Below are 26,556 nucleotides of genomic sequence, written 5' to 3' on the forward strand. Positions count from 1 at the left end.
TCTCTCTCTCTCTGCCTGCCTCTCTGCCTACTTGTGATCTCTGTCTGTCAAATAAATAAAATCTTAAAAAAAAAAGTTGGGTCATACTGCATGGAGCACTGAGTGTGGTACATAAACAATGGATTTTAGAACACTGAAAAAAGAAAATAAAAAAATTTAAATTTAGATTAAAAAAAAAAAGATGGCTCATTCCTATGTATCCCCAACCAATCCCCAGAGAGAAAATAATCTGCCTGAGATTATACCACATCCACTAGATCCCAGTGTAATGCTCTTCAACTGCAACAAATTAATTTCAGTGAAACAAACCCAGAGTTGTAGTAATAAAAGATTGTTTTGCAATGTCTATGTGTTGGAAAACAGGTTAGAGGGTCTCATGAAAGGTTCAAACCAATCAGTAGTCAATCATCTTGTCTTTGAAGCTTTGGTTTCAAAACAAAACAAAGACTTAGAGATGTTAAGGAAAGTTTCAGGAAACTAAAAACAAGCCACCCAAGTAAAGACTAGCAGGTGGGGGAGGCCTGAGGTCTGGGTGGGCGGGAGAGGTGCTACAACTACCAGGTTATTATCAAAATACCACAGTACTTTCCATTTGGTCCAGTTTTTGACTAGAGGCAGGCAGGAAATGGACCAGGACCCAGGAAAGCTAGATTCCTCTGGCTCTGGGTATTTTCTCGACTGTAAAATGGAGATGGTTTTTGGCCTTCTTGAAGGCTGCAATGGAGAATGGATTATAAATATTTATAAACTATATAGTGTGGCAGAACTATACTATTGTAGATAATTGGTTCAATACTCTTTTTTTCTCTTGACCAGAGATTCTTACCCTTTTGGGCAGTCACAGATCCCTCTGAGAATCTGGTGAGAGCTACAGAAAGAAACCCTTTCCCAGAAAAATGTGCATACAAATTTCTGCAATTTCAGGCAGTCAGAACTGTGATGCTGGGGCCACAGAACCCAAAGTAAAGAGCCCCTCCACCGTATCACACTTGCCAGCAGACTGACCTGGGGGCTCGATAGTGTGACACGATAGGGAAACAGAAAGCAGCAGACACAGCCATGTCATGACCTCACTATAGTTGATACAGTTAAGAAATGGAGAAATCAAAACACAGGGGTCATATGGTTAAACTGCTAAGTCAAAGATTATGAAGCAAATGCGGATTTACCTGGAGTATCATAGAAACTCCCTCAAACTGTGGATTCCCTCCAACAGAACTCATACTTGTTTTCCACTGTTCCTATTTACCTGCATCTTTCAGCTTATATTCAGTTAAGCTTTACAACTGAAATTCTCATCTTTCTGGAGTTCATTTGGAAGCCACTGTAAAACCTGCTATCTTGAATCAGCTTCATCTCAATTGGGTTTCCTATATGAACAGATAACAATCTGATCAGTATCCAGGGCCATTAATATCCTTATAATTATTAGTTTATATTTATAAAATTCCAGTAGCCTACAAATTAACTATATTTATAAAATTCCAGAGGCTTGGTTCCATCTGTGTCTTATTAAAGAACTAAGATCAGTTCTCTTTCACACCCACAAAGCCGATTACCTTAAACATAAAGTCAGTGTTTGTAAAGAGTAAATGCCTTCAGACCTAACAGGCCCAATTCAATTAAATACAACTTTACTCTCTCTTCACCGCTAAAAACGACTGTAAAGAAATGATTTCCTCTGTCATCATTTCTATCCCTGGCATTCAATAAACAAACATTTTGTTGCATAAGAAGATGCTTCCCTGATTAATATCTGTAAATGATCAGCACTCAAAATATTTATGTACAGGTTTTACATTATCAATGACACCACTCATGTTTATAGAACTCATTTCAACTACTGGCCGTTAAGTCTCTGACCCACAATTAATGCAAGTTTGTGGGCTCACTGGGATTACTGATTTCAAGCAATATTTGCAGCATGAGATTCAAATTAAAAAAATAATTTTTGAAGAGTCGCTTGGAGTTCATTAGATTTTATGATTAGCAATCATTTATGCTGTTTCCCTAAATTGAGATCAAGGTCACACTTATTTTCTTTTGGTCCACACTTAATTAGCAATCCAGAAGATTACTATTTTTAAAGATTTTAGCTGCAGCTCAAGCTTCACTAATTTTATTGACTTCAGAGCTAGCAAAAACTGAGAAATGTCTTTATGAAGGATTTTAAGGTTTACATGGGACGTCTAACTGACTTGAAAGAGAAACTGGGAGATTCTTTCAACATTTTATTTTTTGTTTCTGGAATACAAATCGAAATACATTTTTGTTACATATCACGTTAGCGGGTTTGACATTTCTTCCCAATACAGGATAACTTAATACAGGTACTTTAAAACTTCTGTTTTAAAAATACATTTTATTTTGGAGGGAACAAGCCCATTAAAAAGATACATGAGTACAACGGCTCTTATTTTGCATTATTTTAGTGTTTAGGAATTCTGAACTTGGATAGCATGCCCTCCAACTGAAAATCTGGTCCTTTAAAATACATACGTATTCCATAACAAAAATAAAACTAGAGTGTATTGTTGAAAAAACAGAAATTTTTGGTATAGGCCTCTGAGTAAGCTTGAGAGAAAAGTCAGGATGTGTTCCAACTGGACAGTGGAAATTCAAGAACCTACCTAGAAACATGTGACAGAACAAATGGCTTGGTGCTATTAGAGTTGTTCTGCCTCAGAGGGGAGGGTGCTGAAGACTCATCACAGCCACAGAACCAACTAACTCAAAATTAACCCGAATTCGGTATGGAATAATGTACAACAAGAGTAGAACAATCCCAACAGTTATTCATTGCCAGGCAAGCTAGCTGTAAGCTCAGAACAAAGACCTCGGCAGGAACAATATTCAACATGTTTATAAGACTTTGAAGACGAAAACACTTCATCATTCACGGACGATGGCTTGTGCACAAGGATATGAGTTTCCAGGACACTGGGACAACCACAAAACATACACAGGAATAATACATCCAAGCTGCTTAACCTTCCACCATTCTCTTGAGTATTAAACCCAGACCACCTTTGGCCACTTGCAGGGGTGTCTTTTCTTCTTTATTCTCAATGTAAATACTTGCTCCTTGGGACACCAGCAGTTTCGCTTCTTCCACTCTCTCCTCGTCACAGGCTAAGTGTCTGAAATTGAGGACCACAAAGACTGATTACTCCCTACTGATTCTAGGTAACCATGAGGAGTTCCTGAGAGGTGGTCGGAACGGCATATTACTAGGTGGTATAATATGAGAATATTTAATCAGGAAAGGAAGATCGATTTGCATGGGAAAGACTATTGGTAAGCTAAAATTCCATGGAATGGCCTCATGGTATCAAATCATTTATCCTAATTCTGGACACATGACAGTCGAAGAAGGGATCTAATGCCAGCCTAAGAACAACATCCATATTTTAGGGAGATTAGAGTAGTTTGCCCCAAAGGCACTCAGTACTTCAGGGCTACGATTTAGAAAAGCCCCAGCTCATAATCTGCTAATAGCAATTTGTGTGGTTGAAATTTTGAAAAGGCAGTTTAAAAGGTGTTATCTCATTTGATCCTTACAGCCACCTTGTAAGTTAACATGGTGGTAATCATCCTCAATTTACAGTTGAAATTGTGGCAGAGGTTGAAGTCCTTACCTATGTTGACATGGCTGGGCAGTAACTGAAGGGGAAACCTTGTAGGCACTTAACGGTTTATTAGGCAGGGTAACAGGTGCTTTACCTGTCATGTTATTTAAGCTGCACAACAATCTAGTGAGGAAGGAATTACTATCCTCATATTACAGATGCGGAAATTAAGGCTTAGGAAGGTTAAGTTACTTCTCCAAGTTACTTAATGTAAGTATTTAACATAGTTGATTAAATGGCTGAGTTTGAATAGAGTAAACAGCATCTAGCTCTCCCTAAATCCTAGGCTTTTCCCGGGACCCTGTCCTGCCTGACTCCTAGGTTTATTCCTTGTTATGGAGAAAAGAGCTAGAATGTGCAAGTCTTTCTAAACAGAGTCACTTGGGACCAGAGAAAAGATTTTTGAAACGAAGAGTTAAGAAAATCATACTTGCAAAAGACTGAATCTCATTTTAGACTAAAAAGGAGACTCAGAATTTCTGGTTCAAAAAAGTCACCACTCACTAAGGAAGAAAAGTAGCCACGTACTGCCAAAAAAAATACCAAGGCAGGCGGTGGCCTCAGGTCATACGCATGAATCAATTCCAGATGGACCTGAGTTACATGAAGAATGGTAACTCTCAACCAAAACCAATGCAATTTTTTTAAAGCCTCCAATAAAATACAGGTAAATCTTTAACTAATTTCAGGGTGAGAAAGGACTTTCCAGTCGTGAGAGAAGATTAACAGATCTGACTACTTAGAAGCTGAAAACTTCCATTCTTTAAAAAAAAAAATAATGAACATGAAAAGAGAAACTGGCAAAAACAGTTTTGACTAACATAGCAAGTTAATATTTCTAGTATATCAAGTTGAGGGCACTTAAACAAAATCACAAGAAATAAATTCCCCGAAAGCAGAGAAAGGGACACACGAAAGGTTTTAATTTGGAGAAGAAATTCAATTAGTTGGAGACATTAAAAGATGTTACACTTCGCTGATAATAAAAACACAAATGACAACTTTGAAACACCACGTCTGATAGAACAGAAGGCTATTCTCAGTGCTGGTGAGGGGGTAATAGGCACTCTCAAACCTGCTGTTGCGGGGGAGGCTACCATGACACAACTCCTCTGGAAGGAATCTGACAATACATAGCAACAATTTCAAAATGTGTGTATTTGTTGACTTGGCAGTCCTGCTTCTAGGAGTCTATACTAAGGTAATCATCAACAATATGGCCATAGATTTTTGTATAAACTTGATCAATGTAGCATGATTTATATTCATGGAAAACTCAAAAAAGCTTAAACATACAGTCAGAGGAATGATGAAATTCTGGCACATCCATAAAATGGAACTGTATAGAGCCATTCAAAAATGTTTTAAAAACATTAAATAAAAAATTTTTAATGACATTGGAAAACACTCACAATATACTGAGGTTAAAGGAACACGATGTAATTACATACATAGTATGATCCCAATTTTGCAAAAAAAAATTTTTTTTAAATATGCACATTTGCATACAAAGAATGGGAGGAAATACATGAAAAACACATATGTAATTTTAACTTTTATCCTTATACTTATGTGTGTTTCCAAAATTTTTGTCATACACACGTATTACGATTACAAGCAGAATAAAAAAAGAAGCGATGTGTGAGAATTAGTGCAAGCAGGCTAATGTCAAGGAGAGCACAGATGACTGCTACTTGTCACTTACAGAGGAGTGTTACCCTCAGTGTCTTGGATATTTGTGGATGCTTTGTAGTACAGAAGGATATGAATCATCTTCAAGTTACCCTTGGCTGCCGCCCGGTGCATTGCTGTGGCCTCATAATGGTCCTTAGCGTCTGGATTAGCCCCGCCTTCCAGTAACATGACAGCGATCTGGAACCCCAGGGGAAAAAAACAATGCAGACATCTATTTGTGCTCGTGTACAGGTTCGCAGCTCAAGAGGAGCAGCAAGGAACGGAGGCCTACCTCATGCCTGTTTTTGGAAGCTGCATAATGTAGGGGGGTACAGCCATTTTGGTTGACAGCATTCACTTGAGCACCTTTACCCAGAAGGGCTTTTACGATCTCATCACGGCCGGCAGAAGCAGCAATATGAAGAGGAGACCAACCTGCCTATGAAAGAGGTAGGCAATACGAAAACCAGGGGGGGAAAGGCACAGGGATTAATGCTGACGTGTAGGTACGGTTTACAAAGAGCTGTGTGTGAATGGTTAAAAAAAAGAAAAAAGTAACCTTCTTTCCCCCTCATTAAACACCGCGAAAAATTTGGAGAGCAGATGTATACAGACAAACCACCCATAATCCTATAACACAGAAACAATGATACAGGTGTAATTCTAATGTGTTTTCCAATTGGGATTATAGGATATAAAGTTCTGTGAGTTGCATTTCCCACAATGTCCACTTCTTGTGAGAATTTTCTACATCCTTCTTTGGATTCTTGACTTTATTAGTTGCATATCATTTTATTAATATGGCTATTCCCACTATAGTCAACCAGGTCTACACTGAACCGTTTTTATTTCTTTGCTATTATAAATATTCCTTCAGGGAGCATCCTTGAAAAGGAACTTGCCTACAAAACATTTCCATCCTTATTCTTCACCAATTTTTATCTTAATATAACCAATACCATTACAATAAATCTCTGTATAACAACAACAAAAAGATATCCAGGCTCTGAGTATTCAGGCAATGCTCACACACAAAAAAGCTTTCCAACGTAATAAAAAGGATCTTAGTCTTGTACCCTTAATCTACACATTAACCTTAACTTATGGGTTATGAGTGGCAGAACCAACATTCTAAAATAATGCACCCACAGACCTGTGTGAGGTCACCGGGGCCCTGCTGTAACTAACTGCCTAGTCATAAAGGTTACAATTTTGTCTGTGAGCTTGATACTCAGTCCTCAGTAAACACCAGTCTGGAGTCTAAAGATAACCAGGCCTTTATCAACTCTGCCTAGGACTCACATCATCTTTATCGTTCACTGGCACTCCAAGTTGCAGCAAGAATTCCACAATTTCTGTATGTCCGGCTGAGCATGCCCAGTGCAACACGGTTCTGCTGTCCTGCATGGGAAAGAGAGAAGCAAGACGATCGATATTCTTGAAGAGAAATAGAAGAAGGAAGGCAAGAAAGCAGAAAAAGATTTAACACTGGGGCCAGCAAGCCTATAGTTTGGAAATAAGAAACGGAGAGCACAGGATCCTGGGGTAGGTAACTTTATACCATATTACTTACTGTCGTAAGAGAGAACAAGGTTTCAGTAACATGGGGGAGAATCCAGTGATGAATGTTAATTCTGGGCAGAACACAGCCTCGAAAGCAGTCGAGCACAAGACTGATTTCGCCGCTTTGGCAGGAACGGAACTCTGGCTATTTACTATGACATTATTTACGTACTGTTATGCCAGGCACTCTGCTGAGAGTTCTGCAGTCATCGTCTCATTTAATCTCCAGGATCCTGGACAGTGGACATTATCCCCATTTTCCAGATGAGGAAACTAAGACTCCTCAGGGTAGGCAACTTGTCCAAGGTCACATAGCTAGTAAATGGTGAAGCTGGGCCACAAACCCCTGTCTGATGCTGATTATTTCTAGATGCTCTGGAAAGAATGAATGAATCTTACGGGAAAGAAATGTTCATAAAACTAGCTGAAATTATCTATATATTTAAAAAGAATACCACACTCAAAATTAGACAGCAACATTACTTTTAAAAAAATAAGTCAGGAGTTAGCTGTGTTTCTCAAAGGGAATTTGTTTTTTTGCAGTGACAGCTGTTCTTCTTAGCTCTATGGAAAAGAAAGTGGTATTTTAAATTTTATTACAAAAGAATTTCAAACACATAAAAATAGATACTGTAACAGAAACCCATATGCCTATTACCTAGATTTAATATTGTGCCATATTTGCCTTTATTTCCTCAGGGTTTTTTTTTTCCTGATGAGGTAATTTTTAAAAAACAAATTCTAAATATCATGATTTTTCATCCCTAAGTATTTCAGTATCTAAAGAATAAGGACGCTGTCCTACATAGATAGCCATGAGGCCATTATCACACCTATCAAAATTAATACTAACTCCTTTATAAAATCTAAAACTCAGTCAGTATTCAGATTTCCCCAGTTGTCCCCCAAGTGATTTTTAATAGCTGGATTGTTTCAATCAGGCTCCACACAAGGCCTGTAATTTGTGTATGAGCCTTGGTTCTTAAGTTTCCTGACCTGGAATAGCTTTCCTTTTTTTTATTCCATTGACTCAGTGAAGAACAGATTACTAAATCTTAATTTGACATTATTAACTTAAATTTCAAGTATTAAATATTATCAGACCATCACGAAGGTAAATTAGGTAAAGGTAAAGCCATTTTCAGGTTGAGCAATAAAGGGAAGTTCCAGAAGTCAGTCTCCTGATTTCTGCTCTTCCGAAAGACACAAAATGGAGGTTTGTAGATCCCTGACACTGTATTGCTTAGTGCTTAGAATGGTACCTGTCATACAGAATGCAATCTATAAATATTTATTGGCTTGCTGAGGTCACCGTGAATCTTTCTAGAAACGTGGGGTCAAAGCACGAGGGTTCTTTGAGCAGAAGAGCAGAAACACTTCCCAAAGTTCATTCACTTTTGGTCTGCCTCTGCCTAGGAATAACCCTTTCACTCCCCCAGGAGAATCCCACTCAACCTTCAAGATCTAACCAACCTTCCCTCCTTTGCAAAACCTTTTCAATTATCACAACATTCGCTCTTCTAAGGGAGATTAAGTCAGGTCCTGCCGTTCTGTGTTCTGAAAGCACGACGTAAACTGCTCTCCAGAGCAGTCACTACAATTTGTTACTGGACGTACGATTTGGGGTTACGTTACTAACGTCTGCTTCTTCCACTCGGCTGTATTCCCAGCTCCTAGTAAACTGCCTGGCACAGAACTGGCGTCTGGTTACACGTGTTTCTGTTTCATGGAATAAAACGACTAATAAAAAGTAAAGAAACCCATTTTAAAAAAAAAAAAAAGAAAAGCTTTCCTCCACGGGCAGCTCAAAGATTGGGCACTTCTGAGAAACGCAGTAAACGTTCTAGAAATATCCAAAATTCAGGGAGCTAAGTACCCGCCCTCCTCCCCAAAATATCTGAGGTTTGCGGGGCTCGCTTCTGCCACCCCGATTCCGAGTCCTGGAGTGACCCCGTCTAAGGATGGGGCGGCGGAGGCGGGGATCTGGTCCTTATGGAACCGGCCTCCCTTGGGCTGGGCCAGGCAGCCACGTTGGGCCTCGTCAACGCCACCACATGCGGAGAGGCCTCTGCGCTGCTTTACCTGGTCAGTCCTAGTAGCCAGGGATTTATCCGCCAGGATCCTCTCCTTCAACTCCTCCAGCTTTCCGCTGTAGGCCAGGTTGCAGACCATTAGGTTGGACACACACCCCTCCATGTCTCTTTCCCAGGATCTCCGTGAAGCGCGATCCACGACCGCCTCACGTCGCCAGCTACGACTGCCAATCAAAAGAGCCGGCAGAGTACCACCAATCACTGGTCTTCCTCGTTCCTTTGCTTCTTTCCCACCCCGGGGCGCCTCTGGGAGTTGCAGTTTGAGCGCAGTTCCGGGCGGGGAGGCGTCTTTGCCACTCTCACCGACTCAGCCCCTAGCAGCGCGGAACTACAGGTCCCAGGGTCCTTTGCGGCCGCCGTAGTCAAGTGGCCGGTGGAATTGGCCCAGGATGACAGCTGGAGAATGGAGTCAGGTACGGGGAGCGGCTTCGTGTGGAACCGGGGTGGGTGGTCGCTATTGGGCCATTGAGTCGGCCACAAGAAACGGGTGTGGGGTCCTGGCAAGAGAGTTATGGGAGCCTAAAGGTCCTGTCCCACGGGGGCCCTGACCTGCGGTGGCAGGCGGAAGGGACAACGGTAGGATCTGAGGACTGCCTCCTGGGCTCGTGCGGGTGGCTGTGGCTACCCTCCCCCTCCCTGCCGCCGCCAAAGGAGTGGAAAGAAGTAGGGGTTAATTAGTCCGACATCTCGGCAGAGTGGCATCAGGGCAGAATTCTGTCACAGCAGTGATAGTATATGACTCCGTAGTAAGGTGATGTGCCAGGGTGATGCCAAAGGCAGGGTGTGAGGCCATGGGAGCCACTTGATATCTAATTGACCTCGGTGAGTCCATGGCCTGGTGACATCACAACTTGATGAGAGTCATCTTGATACTGTGGTACGGTGTTGGCTCTTTAATGTCATGATAATAATGATGACATCGAGGCTTTGCTAGAAATATTAAGCTAATAGTGTTTCTATTTATGGAAATCCCAAATACTGCCATAAGCAGAAGAGATGCAAGGCTTATCCTTTATAGGACATATCCAGGAGGGCCTTATGCCAAAACTAGGTAATGATAAGAATACACTCAAGAAAGAGACTGATTATGTTTATATTTATCCTGTTATGGTGTAGAACAGGGCTTGGCAAACTTTCTGTGAAGCGCAGATAGTAAATACTTTAGGCGTTGCAGTCCAAAAGGTGAAATTGTGGATAATTTGCATGCACTTATAGAACAAGAGAGAAAACAAATTTCAACAAATGTTTACTGATGAAATCCAAAATAAAATGATAGCTGGGTGCTTTTTTTTTTTTTGTTACACAAGACTACTAATAGAAATAATGGAATTTTTTTTGGCGGGGGGACTACATTTTGTTTAATTGGGGCTCACAGTCAGCGTTCCCCATCTTAATAATCACATCAAGTGTTCATCTGTTAATGCTGCTCTGTAATGGAATTTTCTTTTTTTTTTTAAAGATTTTATTTATTTATTTGACAGAGAGAGAGAGATCACAAGTAGGCAGAGAGACAGGCAGAGAGAGGGGGGAAGCGGGCTCCCTGCTGAGCAGAGAGCCCGATGCGGGACTCGATCCCAGAACCCTGAGATCATGACCCCAGCCAAAGGCAGAGGCTTAACCCACTGAGCCACCCAGGTGCCCCTGTAATGGAATTTTCTTATCTCATCTTTGTAAATGTCTTTTCACAATGGTAGGTACTGCCATATACTTATATCAACCCACAAACATATTCTTGTTAATTTTTATTTAATTTTTAAAATTTCAGAATAGCTCTAGCTTTACAGGAAAGTCGCAAAGGTAGTACAAACTTCCTGTGTACCCTTCATCCAGTTTCCCCTACTGTTCTTTTCCTATTTTTAACAGCTTTATTGAAATGTATTTTACATATCATGAAAGTCACTCGGTTCAAATGTATAATTAAATGATTTTTAGTAACTTTACTGAGTGGTGTAGCCATCCCCATAAACAGTTTTAGAACATTTTCATTTTCCCAATAAGATCCTTCATGCTCATTTATAGTTAATCCTTATTCCCACTCCCATCCCCAGGTAACGACTAATCTACTTTCTGTCTCTATAAATTTGCCTATTCTTGACATTTCATCTAAATAAAATCTTACAATATGTGGTCTTTCGTGCCTGGCTTCTTTCACTTAGCATGATATTTTTAAAGTTCATCCATATTGTAGCATGTATCCGTACCTCATTAATTTTTTATTGCCAAATAATATTCTATTTTGTGGATATAACACACTTTTCCTGTATACTCCCTAGTTGATAGGTTGTTTCCAGTTGTTGGCTATTACTACTAATATTAGTTGCTAAGAACATGTGTGCACAAGACATCCCGTGGACCTATGTTTTCATTTCTTATTGGTAGATACCTAAGGGTGGAATTACTGGAACATATGGCAAATTTATGTTTAACTTTTCAAGAAACTGCAAAACTGTTTTCCAAAGTGGTCATACTATTTGCTTTTCCCCAGCAATGTAGGAGGGTTTCTGTTTCCCCAAATCCTTGCCAACATTTGTTATTGTCTGTCTTTTTATCATAGCCTTTCTAAATGAGTGTGAAATGATAACCCATTGTGGTTGTAATTTGTATTTCCTTAACGACTAATGATGATGAGCATTGTCTTGTGCACTTATTAGCTAGTTGTGTATCTTCTATGGTGAGGTGTCTGTTCACATATTTTTCCCATTTTTGAATTGAGTTATTATCTCTATCGTCTTTTTATTGTTCAGTTGTAAGAATTGTTTTTACATTCTAGATACAAGTCCTTGCCAGATAGATGATATGTGGATGTTTTCTATTAGACTGTTGCTTGCCTTTTCATTTTCTTAATGGTGCCTTTTCAAGTGCAAAGGTTTTGAATTTTGATGAGGTCCAATTCATAATTTTTTCTTTTGTGAATCACGCTTTTGGTGTTTTACATTTTTTAAAGTGTACAGTTTATTATTAATGTACTTTAGAGTTGTGTTACCATCAACACAATCTTATTTAAAAGATTTCCATCACCCCGGAAAGAAAACTTGTGCCCGTTTTCAGTCACTCCCCATTGCTACTCCCAACCAATAATCTATTTTCCGTTTCTGTGGATTTTTGTTTTCTGAGTTTTCATACAAACAGAAAGACACGATATGTGGTCTTTTGTGTCTGCCTTCTTTCACTTAGCATGTTTTTGACCTTTATCCAAATTTTACTATGTATCAATACTTTGTTCCTTTTTATAGCTGAATAATATTCCATTGTATGGCTATACAATATTTTATTTTTCTGTTCATCAGTTGATGGGAATTTGAGTGGTTTCCACCTTTGGCTGTTACGAATAATGCTCCTATAAACATTCGTGTGCAAGCTTCTGTGCAGACATGTGTTTTCATTTCTCTTGCTAAATATCTAGGAGTTGAATTGCTAGGCCACAGGGCAGCTCTGTTTAACTTTGTGAAGAACTGCCAAACTTTTCTACAACAGCTGCACCATTTTATATTTCCACCAGCAATGTATGATGGTTTCAATTTCTCCATCTCTTTACCAGAACTTGTTAATGTCTGTCTCTTTTATTATAGCCATTCTAGAGGGTGTGAAGTGGTGTATCTTTGTGATTTTCTTGTTTTGACTTGTTATGGGAAGTATATAAAGCATGTTGACGTTACTTTTGGTTCAAACAGTAGTAGTTGTTGAAATGACTTTCCTATAATGTAAGTTTCACAAAGAAATGCCGTTTTGCCTTGTTATTTTATTTTCTCTAAAGATTTTATTTATTTATTTGACAGAGAGCTCCCAAGTAGACAGAGAGGCAGGCAGAGAGAGGGGGGAAGCAGGCTCCCTGCTGAGCAGAGAGCCTGATACAGAGCTCGATCCCAGGACCCTGAGATCATGATCTGAGCCCAAGGCAGAGGCTTAACCCATTGAGCCACCCAGGCGCCCCTTGCCTTGTTATTTTAGATTGAATTAAGAAACATTATCAAGTCTGCAGTGAAAGCTCATTTCCAGAGCCATTCAGTGTTTGGTAACAGTGGCTGAAGGCAGTTTGTCTGACAGTTTAAAAATGTAAAAATCATTCCTCTTTGTTTCCCAGATGAAAAACATGAGTGGATTTAATTTGGCCTGCTAGATGCAGTTTGCTGATGGGGGGTTGTAGAGTGAGTGTCATATTCATAGTATGTGTTCAATAAATATGTTGTTGATTACAGAGATACAGCAGGCTGGTTTGTGGTATTCACATAGGATTGAATATAGTAACAGTTTACCTTAATAATACATCAAGGAATTCCATTTGATTGCTAAGAACAGCTGGAAAAACAACTCTGAGTAATCCTACTGAGTGACTTGTTTGGGTTATCTTCTTTTATAGGTGGTGTCTTGTACTTTTATTTTGTTTTTATTTAATTAATTAATTTTTATTTATTTTATTTTTTCTTTTGATACCACATGGCAGTTAACTTTCAGTTCTGAGTCCTTTGAGGCTAAGGGTAAGGTAACTCTTGACTTTTTGAAGGTTGAAAGACAGATCTATAAGGGAAAATGTTTCTTTTGTCTCTGGCCCCAAGTTGTGGAGGAACAAGATGATGACTGTTTATCTATCAATAGTCAAAGGAGGCCCCTATTAGGGACTGACTCCCTTGCTGCTCGTATGATTATTTCCTGTTGCCTTTTCTACATGGTCACCTAGATTGTAGGTCCTAGAACAAGCCAGATTCATCTTCTGGACATAATAAGGCTAAGAATAACTAACATTTATGTGTCATATACTGGTCTTATATCTGATTTAATCCTTCACAACAGCCCTAGGAGGTAGGAACTATTATTTCTCCAGTCCCCACTTGTTTAAAAATGAGAATGCAGGTTCAGAGAATTGAAGTAATCTAACATGCCTAAGGCCACACAGTTTAGTAAAAGTTGGAGCTAAAATTGAAATCCAGGCCTAATGCCCTAGCACCTAACCACTACAACATAGTGCTCAATATTGCTGAAGATGAAATCATGTATAAATGAAAACCTCAGATAATGCGACACTAATTCCTATAGCTCTTTGGGCTGTTAAGGCTAGCTCTGCTGGAAAGAAAATGACATGTTTTTCATGCTCGAGAGCAGTGCTTTCATATGGAGCTATTTGTGATGATGGAAAATTTCTGTATCTATGCTGTTCTAGTATGGTAGTGTTTACTTTAAAAATAAAACTGTCAGTTATTTTAACCAAAAATGGGTTTATTCAGGAATAGCAGAGAATCACAGTTCAGGACGCACAAGCTACAGCAAAACCACAGGCAAATCCGGAGAACAAGGGAGAGGAATGTGGTTTTATCGAGGAAGGGGGGGAGTTGAGAGGAACTGTTATACACAAAAAACCTTTGGAGTAAACTGGGAGTTTGAAGAGTACTGGCTTTTTACTGGTTGAGTTGTGACAGTTTCTCATTGGCCATTTGCACCCAAGGAGAAAATTTCTCTTCCTCCTGCTGGGATAGGAAAGTAAGGCTTCTTCCTGTTGGGAATACAAAATAGGTCTCTTCCTGTTGGGGATCTGCGATTGACAGTGATAGGGTATGAGAGCTCCAGCTTCTGGCCTCTTGACTCCATTTTACTGATGTTTTCCTTTATTAATTTTCACAACAGCTGCTAGTCACATTGAGCACTTGAAATGTGTCTAGGAAGTAAATTTTAAATTTCAGTTAATTTTAATTATTTTAAATTTGAACAGCCTCATGTGGCTAGTGGTTATCATTTTGGACAGGGCAGAGAGGCAATTTCCCCCTTTGTGCCCTTTCCTAATTATCACTAAATATTTTACTCAAGGCAAATATTTTTTTTTCATAGCACAACTGGAAATGAGTGTATTCTATAGTGAAACAAACTTCAGGACACCTTACACAGGGTGAATGCAAATCAATGAACTGTTAACAGTCCCAGGAATAGGTTGTGGGTTATCCAGAATGAAACTCCTCCATCCTTACCACTTACTGGGTAAAGTTTGAACAACTGGCCTGAAGACACTTTGCCATTCATAATGCATTGTTTGAAGATGTAATTCCTTTATGTGGCTTATTGCAAACACTTCACAATTGCCAGTTGCCCGTTTTTAGAGGAGATGTTCTAATCTGTGGCTGTAATATTTTTTCAGCACATGTTTTGATGTTACAGAGCAATGTCTTTGGTATTGCATGTCACTGGCCTATGTACACCTTCCCCATTTAAAATCTATCCCTTCGTACAACCGACTATCATAATAAAATGTTTTATTTACTTATTCCTTGGGTTTTAGCTTCCACATTCTTGTTTCTCAGTTATTTTATTATGGTTTCTTTTTTTAACTTTCTGAAAGTCAATAATAAAAGACATACACATTGCAGAAATAGTACAAAAAGACTCCGTATATTCTTCATCCAGTTTGTCCCAATCATTACATCTTATGTCATCATAATACAATATGGAAAGCAGGAAATTGATGTTGGAATGATGTATGTGTACAGTTCTCTGTTACTTTATCACATGAGTAGATTTGTGTAACCATCACGGCAATCAAGATACAGAAATATTCCTTCACTAGAAACCTCCTTTTAAGGCCACACCTACCACTGACTCCCATCATCCATAGCCCTGACAAATACTAATGTGTTCTCCTCTATAATTTTGTCATTTTGAGAATTTTATATTAATAGAATCATAAAGTATGTGATTTTTCCATTTTTTTACTTCATAATTTTACTTCAGAGCCATCCAAGTTGATAAGTGTAACAATAGTTTCTTCTTTTTTATTGCTGAGAAATATTCCATGCCTTGGATATATTAAAATTAGGGTCAGGTTCACCCCTTCTTGTATTGAGGGACATTTTGGTCATTTCCACTTTGGGGCTATTACAAACAAAACTGTTATGAACATTTGAGTATAGGATTTTGTGTAGACCTAGATTTTTATTTCTCTGATATAAACACCCAACAGGGCAATTGCTGGGTCATATGAAAAGTGTATGTTTAGTTTTTAAAGAAACCGACAATTTTTCCAGAGTGGCTATACCATTGGACATTTCTACAGGCAGTGTATGGGAGATCCAGCTTCTCTGTACCTTTGCTGCTATTGGGAGTGTCATTGTTTTTAGTTGAGACATTCTGATAGGTGCATAGTGACTGATAAATGTATTGTGATTTTATTTGCATTTCTCTAACGACTAATCATAGTCAAAATTTTTATGTGTTTATTTGCCATCCCTGTATCTTCTTCAGTGAAATGTTTCTTTATATACTTTGCCCATTTTCTAATTGCATTATTTGGGTTTGTTTGTTTGTTTGTTTTAACTGTCAAGTTTTGGGAGTTCTTTATATAGTCTAGATACAAGTTCTTTGTCACATGTGTAATTTGCAAGTATTCTCTAGTAGACTATGGCTTGTCTTTTCATCTCATGAATAGGATTTCTTACATAGTAAGAACATAATTCCGATGATGTCCAATTCATCAATTTGCTTTTTCGTTTCTGGATTGTGCTTTTGTCATTCTCTCTAACTCTTCTTCAAGCCCTGGATCCCAAAGATTTTCTCCTTGATTGTTTCCAAAAGTTTTCTAGTTACATTTTACATTTAAGTCCATGATCCATTTTCAGGTAATTTTTGTATATAGTGTGAGGTTTGAGTTGAGATTAATTTTTTAAACTACGGATACCCAATTGCTTCAGCTTCATTGAATTGCTTGTGTACTGTGGTAAAAAAAATGAGTACACTGAGTTTGTATAAGCCTATTTCTGGGTTTTCTGTTCTGACTCATGTGTCTATCTATGTGTCTGTCACTCTGCCACACCCCAGGGTCTTATTTACTGTAACTCTATAATAAGTTTAAAAATTGGGTAGAATGATTCCTCCTACTTTATTATTTTTTAATATTATTTTTCTTTTCCTTTTCCTATATGTTTTAGAATAATCTTACCTATATCTAAAAAAAATTGCCAGAATGTTGATAGGCATTATATTAGACCTGTATATCAATTTGGGAAGAACAGATATCTTTACTAAGTTGAGTGTTTTCAGTCCGTGAATGGGGAGTGTCTCTCCATTTATTTAGATTTTCTTTTATTTCTTTTCTTGGCATTGTGTCACTTTCAGCATACAGGTCTTGTATGTGTTTTTTGAGAATTATAAATATTTCATTTATTTGAGTGACCCTTCATGGTATTATATTTTTAATTTTGGTTTCCATGTGTTCATTGCTAATGTATAGTAATGCAGATGATTTTTTATGATAATCTTGCAGCCTGCAATGTTGCTAAGTTGTAAGAGGTTGTTTTGTATTTGTTTGTTTGTTTGATTGTTTGTTTTGGTTGATAGCTTCAATTTTCTTTGTAGACTGCCTTGTCATCTGCAAACAGGGACAATGATATTTCTTCCATTTTACTCAATATGCATTTTATTTTTTTTCCTTCCCTTATTGTTCTGTCTAGGACTTTCAGTATTTTGAATAGCAGTGGTGAGAGCTGAACCCTTGCCTTGTTCCCAATCTTAGGGAAGAAGCAGTCAGTCTTTTAGCATTAAGTATGATGTTAGCTGTAGGTCTGTCTTCCTTTCCTTTTCTCTCTTTTTTTCTTCCTTTCCTTTTCTTTCCTTTCTTCTTTTGAAAGTTGAGGTAAATGCCTACTGGGTGGCTCAGTGAGTAAAGCGTCTAACTCTTGATTTTGGCTCAGGTCATGATCTCATGGGTCCTGGGATCAAGCCCTATATCTGGCTCTGTGCTCATTGGGGAGTCTACCTACTTGAGATTCTCTCCCTCTGCCCCTTCCCCACTCACTCTCTCTTGTTCTCAAATAAATAAATTTTTAACAAAGTCAAGTTGAGGCAGTTCCCTTTCAATTTCCAGTTTTCTGAGTATTTTTATCATGAATGAGTGTTGAATTTTGTTAAATAGCTTTTTCTGTATCAATTGATATTAGACCATATTAGTTTTCTCATTTTGTCATAATATGGTGGATTACACTGATTGATTGTCAAATACTGAACCAGCCTTGCATCCCTCAAATAAACCCATTTGGTCATGTAGTGTATAAATTTCTTTATATATTGAAGAATTTCATTTGCTGATATTTTGTTAAGGATTTTTGTGTCTGTATTCATGAATGATATTGGCTTGTTATCTGATTTTTTGTACAGTCTGTCTGATCTTAGTTTAAGGAAATATTGGCCTTATAAGAGCTGGTAAATATTCATTCTTCTATTTTCTGGAAAAGATTGCATAATATCACTATTAATTCTCCTTCAAGTGGTTGGAAGAATTCTCCAGTGTGACCATCTGGGCCTGGAGATTCAATTTCCTGTATTAGTCATAGGGCTACTCACATTATCTTCTTCATATTGAGTGAGTATATGTTTACAGTTTTCAAGGAAGTGGTCCAGTCTATCTAAATTGTAACATTTATACGTGTACATTTGTTTGTAGTATTCCCTTATTATCTTTTTGGAGTTTGTGGAGTCTCTAGTGATATCCCCTATCTAATTCTGGTATTAATTTATATCTTCTCTCTTTTTTCAGTTTGTCACTCTTGCTAGAGAGTTATTGATTTTATTGACCTTTCAAAGAATCAGCTCTTTATTTCATTGATTTTTATTTTTCAATCTTGTTGATTTCTGGTCTTACCTATTATTTCCTTCCTTTTGCTTCCTTTGGGTTTATTTTGCTCTTTAAGGGAAAAAAAACTTCCCTTAAAAAATGGGAAGTTAGATTTTTTAATTTGAGACTTTTCCTCCTTTCTAAGGTACATACTTAGTGCTATAAATTTCCTGCTCAGCAGTGGTTTAGCTGCATATCACATATGTTTTATTGCTGTAAATAATATATAATATGAGTTCCACTGTCAACACATTTTTAAGTGTACATTACAGTATTAACTATAGGCATGAAGTTGTCTGGCGGATTTCTAGAACTTTCTCATCTCTGTATGGCTGAAACTCTATACCCATTGAAAAGTAACACCCTAATTCCCCCTCTGCCCGGCCCCTGGCAACCTCTGTTGTTCTAATTTCTGTTTCTTTGAGTTTGAATACTTCAGATACCTCATGTAAGCAGAATGAAGCAGTATTTGCTGTTCTGTGACTAGCTCATTTCACTCAGCATGTCTTCAAGTTTCATTCATGTTGTAGCATGTGATAGGATTTCTATTTATATGGCAGACTAATATTCTAATGTATGGATATACCACATTTTCTTTATCCATTCATCTATTGATGGACATTTAGATTATTTCTACCTCTTGGCTATTGTAGATAATGCTGCAATTAACATGGCAGTGCAAATACCTTTTCCAGGTCCTGATCTTTGTTCTTTTGGATAAATATCCAGAAATGGAATTGCTGGATCATATGGTAGTTTCATTGTTAATTTTTTGAGGAACTGCCATAGTGTTTTACATAGCAGCTCTTCCATTTGCTCATTCCCACCAACAGTGTACAAGGCTTCCAGTTTCTCCATATGCTCATCAACACTTGTTCTTTCTTCTTTTTTTTAAAGTAATGGCCATCCTAATAAGTGTGAGGTGATACTTGATTGTGGTTTTGATTAGCATTTCCCTGACAATTAGTGATGTTGAGCATCTTTTCATATACCTGTTGGCTATTTGTATATTTTCTTTGGAAAAATGTCTCTCCAAATCCTTTGCTCAGTTTTAAGTAAAGTTATTTATTTATTATTTTTTTAAATTATTTTTTTGCTATTGAGTTATAGGGGTTCTTTACATATTTTGGATATTAACACCTTATCAGGTATATGGTTTAAAAGTATTTTCTTCTATTCTGTAGGTTGTCTTTTCATTCTGTTGGTTGTTAACTTTGCTGAACAGAAGCTTTTTAGTTTGATGTAGTCCCACCTGTCTGTTTATGCTTTGGTTGCCTGTGCTTTTAGTGTCATATTTAAGAAGTCATTGCCAAGACCAATGTCATGAAGATTTTGCACTGTTTTTTTCTTCAAGGCATTTTATAGCTTTAGAGCTTACATTGAAACCTTTAATTTTGAGCTGATTTTTCCATATGGTGTACAGTAAGGACCCCATTTTTCTTTTGCATGAGGATGTCCTTTCCCCAACACTATTTGTTGAAAAGACTATCCTTTCTTCATTGTGTACTCTTGGCACCCTTGTCAAAGATAATTTGACCATATGTGTATGAGTTTATTTCTGGGCACTGTGTTCTATTCCATTGGCCCATGTGTCTATCTTTATGCCAGTGCCATACTGCTTTGATTGCTATAACCTTGTAATATGTCTTGAAATTAGGAAATGTGTGGCCTCTAGCTTTGTTTTTCTTTCTCAGAATTCTTTTGGCTATTTGAGATCCTTTGTGGTTTCATATGAATTTTAGGATTTTTGTTTGATGCCACCAGGATTTTGAAAGGGATCACATTCAGTGTGTAGATTGATTTGGATAGTGTGGATATTTGCACAGTATTGTCTTCCAATCCGTGAACATGGGATGTCTCGCAATTTATTTGTGCCTTTAAATTCCTTTCAGGAATGTGTTGTATAATTTACAGTATACAAGTCGGTCACCTCCTTAGTTAAATTTATTTGTAACTTTTATTATTTTCATTCTATTTTAATGGAATCATTTTCTAAATAATTTTTTCAGATAGTTCATTGCTATTAGATGGAAATATGACTGATTTTTTTAAAGATTTTATTTATTTATTTGACAGACAGAGATCACAAGTAGGCAGAGAGACAGGCAGAGAGAGAGGAAGGGAAGCAGGCTCCCGGCCAAGCAGAGAGCCCGATGCGGGGCTCGATCCCAGGACCCTAGGATCATGACCTGAGCCGAAGACAGAGGCTTTAACCCACTGAGCCACCCAGGTGCCCCTGACTGATTTTTTTTGCGTGTTGATTTTGTGTCCTATAAAAATATTTAGAGTACATGCTAAATTCAATTACTCTAACAATTTTTGTAGATTCTTTAGGGTTTTTACATATAAGATTATGTCATGTACAAAAAAGCTAATTTTCTTTCTTTCTGATTTAAATGTTATTTATTTATTTTGCCTAATTGCTCTGGCTAGGACTTTTAGTACTAGACTGAATAGAAATGGTGACACTGGGTATCCCTTTCTCATTCCTGATCTTAGAGGAAAGCTTTCAGTTTTTCACCATTGAGTATGATGTTATTTGTGGACTTTTTATACATGACCTTTATTATTTTGAGGTAATTTACTTTTATTCTTAATTTGTTGAATTTAGAATACTCAACTTTTCAACATGAAAAGGTGTTGAATTTTGTCAGATGCCTAATCTGAATCTGTTGAGATAATCATGTGATTCCTCCCCTCATTCTGTTAATGTAGTGTATCACATTGATTGATTTGCATATGTTGGGTCATCCTAACATCCCAGGGAGAAATCTTACTTAGTTGTGGTGTATAATATTTAAAAATATGTTATTGAATTTGGCTTGCTCATATTTTTGAAGATTTTTGCATCTATAGTCATCAGAGAAATTGGTCTGCAATTTTCATTTCCTCTAGTGTCCTTTTCTTGTTTTGGTATCAGGGTAGGGCTGACCTCACAAAATGAGTTTGGAAGTGTTCCCTCCTTTTCAGTTTTTTGGAAGAGTTTAAGAAAAATTGGCTTCAGAACTTATTTTTTTAAAAAGAATGAAGGTTTTTAACTTAAAGAGTGAATTTAAAGTTAATTCTTTCAGGGCACCTGGTGGCTCAATTGGTTAAGCATCTGACTCTTGATTTTGGCTCAGGTCATGATCTCCCAGTCATGAGATCGAGCCTCTCATCAGGCTCTGTGCTGAGCACAAAGTCTGTGTAAGAGTCTTTCCCTTTCCCTCTGCCTGTCACACCCTGCTTGCACACTGACTCTCTTTAAATAAATAAATAGATAGATAGATAAATAAAATTAAACTTAATGAAGTTAATACTTTAAAAGATGTTAATTCTTCTTTTAACGTTTGATAGAATTCACCAGTGAATCCATCTGGGCCTAGGTTTTTATTTGTTTGGAGTTTTTTGATGACTGAATCAATCTCCTTACTAGCTATACTTCTGTTCAGATTTTCTGTTTCTTCACAATTTAGTATTGATAAATTGTATACATTTAGGAATTTAACCATTTCTTTTTGTTTGTCCAATTTGTTGGCATATAATTGTTCATAGTAGTTTCTGATAATCCTTTTAATTTCTGTGTCATTGGTTATGATATTTCCTCTTTCATATCTGATTTTATTTATCTGGGTATTCTATTTTCTTAGCTAATGTAGCTAAAGGTTGTCAATTTTGTTGACATTTTTTAAAAAACCACCTATTAGTAATTGATAAACCTCTAGCCAGACTCATCAAAAAAAGGTCGGGGGGGAAGGATTCAAATAAACAAAATCACAAACAAAAGAGAAGAAATAGCAACCAACACCGTACAAACACAAACAATTGTGAGAGAATATTATGAAAAACTAGATGCCAACAAATTAGATAACCCAGAAGAAATGGATAAATTCCTAGAAACATATAACATAGCAAAAATGAAGCAGGAAGGAATAGAAAATTTGGTAGTTACCAGCAAGGAAATTGAATCAGTAATCAAAAAACTCCCAACAAACAAAAGTCCAGGACCAAACAGCTTCACAGGTAAATTCTACCAGACATTTAACGATTGAATACCCATACTTCTCAAACAGTCTAAAATATAGAAGAAGAAATAAAAGCTCCAAATTTATTCTATGAAGTCAGTATTGCCCTGATACCAAAACCAGCTAAAGACACCACAAAAAAAATGAGAATTACAGGCCAGTATTTCTGATGAACATAGATGCAAAAATCCTCAACAAGATACTAATAAACTGAATCCAACAATACATTAAAAAAATCATTTACCATGAGCAAGTAGGATTTATTTCTGGGATGCAAGAGTGGTTCAATATTCATAAATCAATCATTGTGATACATCACTTCAGTAAAAGAAAGGATAAAAAGCATATATCATTTCAATAGATGCAGAAAAAACATTTGACAAAGTACAACATCCATTCATGATAAAAACGAAAACAACCTTGAAAAAGAAAAGGACAGCTGGAGGCATCACAATTCTGGACTTCAGGTTATATTACAAAGCTGTAGTGATCAAGACAGTATGGTACTGATACAAATATAGACACATAGATCAACGCAAAGAATAGAAAACCCAGAAATAAGTGCATAATTATATGATCAATTAATCTTTGACAAAGCAGGAAAGAATATCCAATGGGAAAAAGACAGTCTCTTCAATAAACGGTATTGGGAAAGCTGGTGTGCTACATCCAAAAGAATGAAATTAGATCATTTTCTTACACCATACATAAAAATAAACTCAAAAATGGATTAAAGACCTAAATGTAAGACATGAAAGAAGTTTTAGAGAGCACAGGCAGTAATGTCTCTGACGTGGCCATAGCAACATTTTTCTAGATTTATCTACTGCGACAAGGGAAATAAAAGCAAAAATAAACTATTGGGACTACATCAAAATAAAAAGCTTCTGCACAGTGAAGGAAACAGTCAACAAAACTAAAAACCTACTGAATGGGAGAAGATATTTTCAAATGACATCTCTGATAATGGGTTAGTATCTAAAATATATAAAGAACTTATAAAATTCAATGCCTAAAACATGAATAATATAATTCAAAAGGGGCAGAAGACATGAACAGACATTTCTCTAAAGAAGAGACATCCAGATGACCAACAGATGCATGGAAAGATGTTTAGCATCGCTCATCATCAAGGAAATGCAAATCAAAACTTCAGTGAGATATCTGTCAGAATGGTTAAAATAAAAAACAAGAAACAACAAGTGTTGGTGAGGGTGTGGAGAAAAAGGAACACTCATGCACCATTGGTGGGAATGAAAAGTGGTGCAGCCACTGTTGAAAATGGTATGTAGTTTCCTCAAAAAGTTAAAAACAGAGGGTCGCCTGGGTGGCTCAATCGGTTAAATGTCTGACTCTTTAGTTTCAGCTCAGATCATGATCTCAGGGTTGTGAGATCAAGCTCTGTATCAGGCTCTGCACTCAGCGTGGAGTCTGCTTGAGATTCTCTCCCTCTCCCTCCCTCTCCCTCCCCAGGACCCCTCCCCGTACTCTCCCACTCTCTCTATAAAATAAATAAATTTTTAAAAAATCTTTTTTAAAAGTCAAAACTAGAACTGCCCTATGTAGTAACTGCACTACTGTGTATTTACCCTCCAAATACAAAAACACTAATTCAAAAGAGTACATGCACCTTTGTGTTTATAGTAACGTTATTTACAATGGCCATGATATGGAAGCAGCCCAAGGGTCCATCAATAGATGGATGGATAAAGAAATTGTATATATATATGTGTGCATATATGTATATGTATATACATATATACATATTTACATGTATATATAATACATTTATACATTATATATAATGGAATATTATTCAGCTATGAAAAAGAATGAAATCTTGCCATTTGCAACATCTGGATGGAGCTAGAGTATAGTATAATGCTAAGCAAAATAAGTCAGAGAAAGACAAATACCATATAATCTCACTCATATGTGGAATTTAAGAAACAAAACAAATGAACAATGGAAAAAAATGGGGAGAGAGAAACTAAGAAACAGACTCTTAACTATAGAGAACAAACTGATGGTTACCGGGGGGAGGTGGGTAGAGGGATTTTAAGGAATTGTGTTGAATCTGTAGGTTGTTTTAGGTAATATGGCTATCTTAACAATATTAAGTCTTTCAACCCATGAACACAGATGTCTTTCCATTTGTTTGTGTCATCTTTAATATCTTTCAGTAATGTTTTGTAGTTTCCCACTGGTATGCTTCTATATACTAAATAAAATTAGACTATCAAGTAAAAATTCTTTGTTAAACCTTGCTTTTCCAGTAGTTTCAGAGTATGAATGGTACCCCACCCATGGTTCCCACAAATTATTTGCTGTTTGGCACAATTGCCACCCATACCAGAGGCTCTGCTTATTCGGACATTAAAGCATCAGCAAGCTCCTTTATGGTACAGGGTCTGCCTGCCATTTTTCTTTTTATTCACTATCATTACATTTCCCTTAAAACTAGTCTTGTTTAGTGACTCTAAACTTGAGACCCTGGCAGGACTGCTTAAGGATGGCAATAAAGGTAGGCAGAACCAGGCTTTGGGTGAAGAGAGACTTCAATGTAAACCCAGCCCTGAGCCCTGGCTCCTCAGTGAAGCCTTCTCTGATTATGCTATCCAGGCTCATCTCCTTTTTCTGACCTCCTGATAACACCTGTGTCTGTTATACAACCAGCATTCATCTCATCTTACCAACTAAAGTAGTACCTCAGTTACCTCACTCTTTCTGGGGAAAAGGCATTTTGAATAAACAATTTCCTAAATGGCTCATGATTCCCTCTAAGCACTGTAAGCTTTTAACATGTTCACTATCATGAATGGAATTCTCCGAAGAGGGGGAAAAAAAAACAACCAAGAAGCAATTTACTCCTCTGATTTCTTATACAGCTTTTATGGACATAATCTAATTTTTTGAGTGAGGACCATTGTTATGACTATCAGTTATTATATGCTATAATGCAATGGTATTCTAAGGCCTGTTGAAATGTGATTTAATGGTTGTCCCTTCACTGCATGGTCCCAGACCATTTAGTAATTGTATGTGTGTGTGAGTATATGACTCCATATTAGTTTTTTTTTATGATATTCTGTTTCCTTGTCAGCTGGCCCTTTTTGCTGCTGTCAATCTACTTTTATAAAATCAGTTTTTATCCCCTAGTTCAGAAGGTTCATGGAAGAGCTCTAAACTGGGACTCAATGCCTGAAGGTAATGCTTCTCAAGGGTCTTGAAAACTTCAGGATTTATCTTCTCTAGCCTGTTTTATCTGTAGGTTTGCTCTAGGTTGGCAAACTTAACTCTGAGACTAAGAACAAAATCTGCAGGAACGAGAACCACTGGGGATGTTGAAACCAAATCATTCTTCGTTTTTCCTTCTGTCTAGCTCCTCTCACACTTGCATGACTCTCCAATCAGACATTTCTTGCTGGATCTGATGGAAAGGATAGTTGGTGACAGGAAGCAGTCTGAGGCAACTCTGGCCTATATCACTTCCCGTCATCAGAGAAACAAACATCAAAAGGTGACACTTAAGAAATGGCATTTTCTATTTGGGGCTCTCTGACCAGGACTACTCAGGTCTCTGATGAGGAGCTCAGAGTGGGGAGTATTTTTAAATTTTGCTATCATGGTCATGATGGAGGGCAGAAAGTAGAAATGGGAACAGCCTTTAGGGACAGTTACTGTGAAATTCATAACACAGAGGGGGAACCGTGGCATGAGTGTTGCAGAAACAGTTCAAAGTTCTAGAAGTATGAAATGAATATAATGGAGAATACACTAGAGATAGACTTAAAGTTCATAATTGGGAAAAGGAAAGAAACAGTTCTTCATCCTGCTTCCCTGTACACGTCTATTTTCAGTATTCATTATCATGGAATCGTTCCAACTTTTCAGAGATGTTAGAATTTGAGTGCACTTGCTGATCCTAAATCTCTGGTGAAATGTAAGATGTGCGGAACTGAAGTACAAGCTTTGACATTTAAGTACATTTTCTCTTGGCCACAACC

At 37.4% G+C, this 26,556-nt stretch overlaps 2 protein-coding genes across 3 annotated transcripts in view; one reads left to right on the forward strand and one right to left on the reverse strand.

Annotated features, from left to right (window-relative positions):
* Positions 1 to 2,212: 2,212 nt before the first annotated feature.
* On the reverse strand, positions 2,213 to 9,106 carry PSMD10 (proteasome 26S subunit, non-ATPase 10). 2 transcript variants are annotated; one of them, XM_080795717.1, is made up of 5 exons: positions 8,949 to 9,106; positions 6,606 to 6,704; positions 5,596 to 5,742; positions 5,335 to 5,501; positions 2,213 to 3,140 (listed from the first exon to the last, which is right to left on the reverse strand). In XM_080795717.1, exons 1-5 carry the CDS (start codon positions 9,060 to 9,062, stop codon positions 2,987 to 2,989), a joined length of 681 nt encoding a protein of 226 aa, XP_080651843.1. In that variant the 5' UTR covers positions 9,063 to 9,106; the 3' UTR covers positions 2,213 to 2,986. The 2 variants fall into 2 exon arrangements, with proteins under 2 accessions (XP_080651843.1, XP_080651844.1); XM_080795718.1 differs by having other exon boundaries at positions 2,225 to 3,140; positions 5,414 to 5,501.
* A 108-nt stretch (positions 9,107 to 9,214) lies between these two features.
* The window catches only part of ATG4A (autophagy related 4A cysteine peptidase), a 52,294-nt gene continuing 34,952 nt past the window's right edge, over positions 9,215 to 26,556 (forward strand). The window contains exon 1 of the mRNA XM_080795775.1: positions 9,215 to 9,372. Coding sequence (XP_080651901.1) covers positions 9,363 to 9,372 — 10 coding nt within the window. The 5' untranslated portion in view covers positions 9,215 to 9,362. The remainder of the gene's footprint in view (positions 9,373 to 26,556) is intronic.

The sequence above is a fragment of the Martes martes genome (genome assembly GCF_963455335.1).
Source record: "Martes martes genome assembly, chromosome: X".
NCBI lineage: Eukaryota > Metazoa > Chordata > Mammalia > Carnivora > Mustelidae > Martes > Martes martes.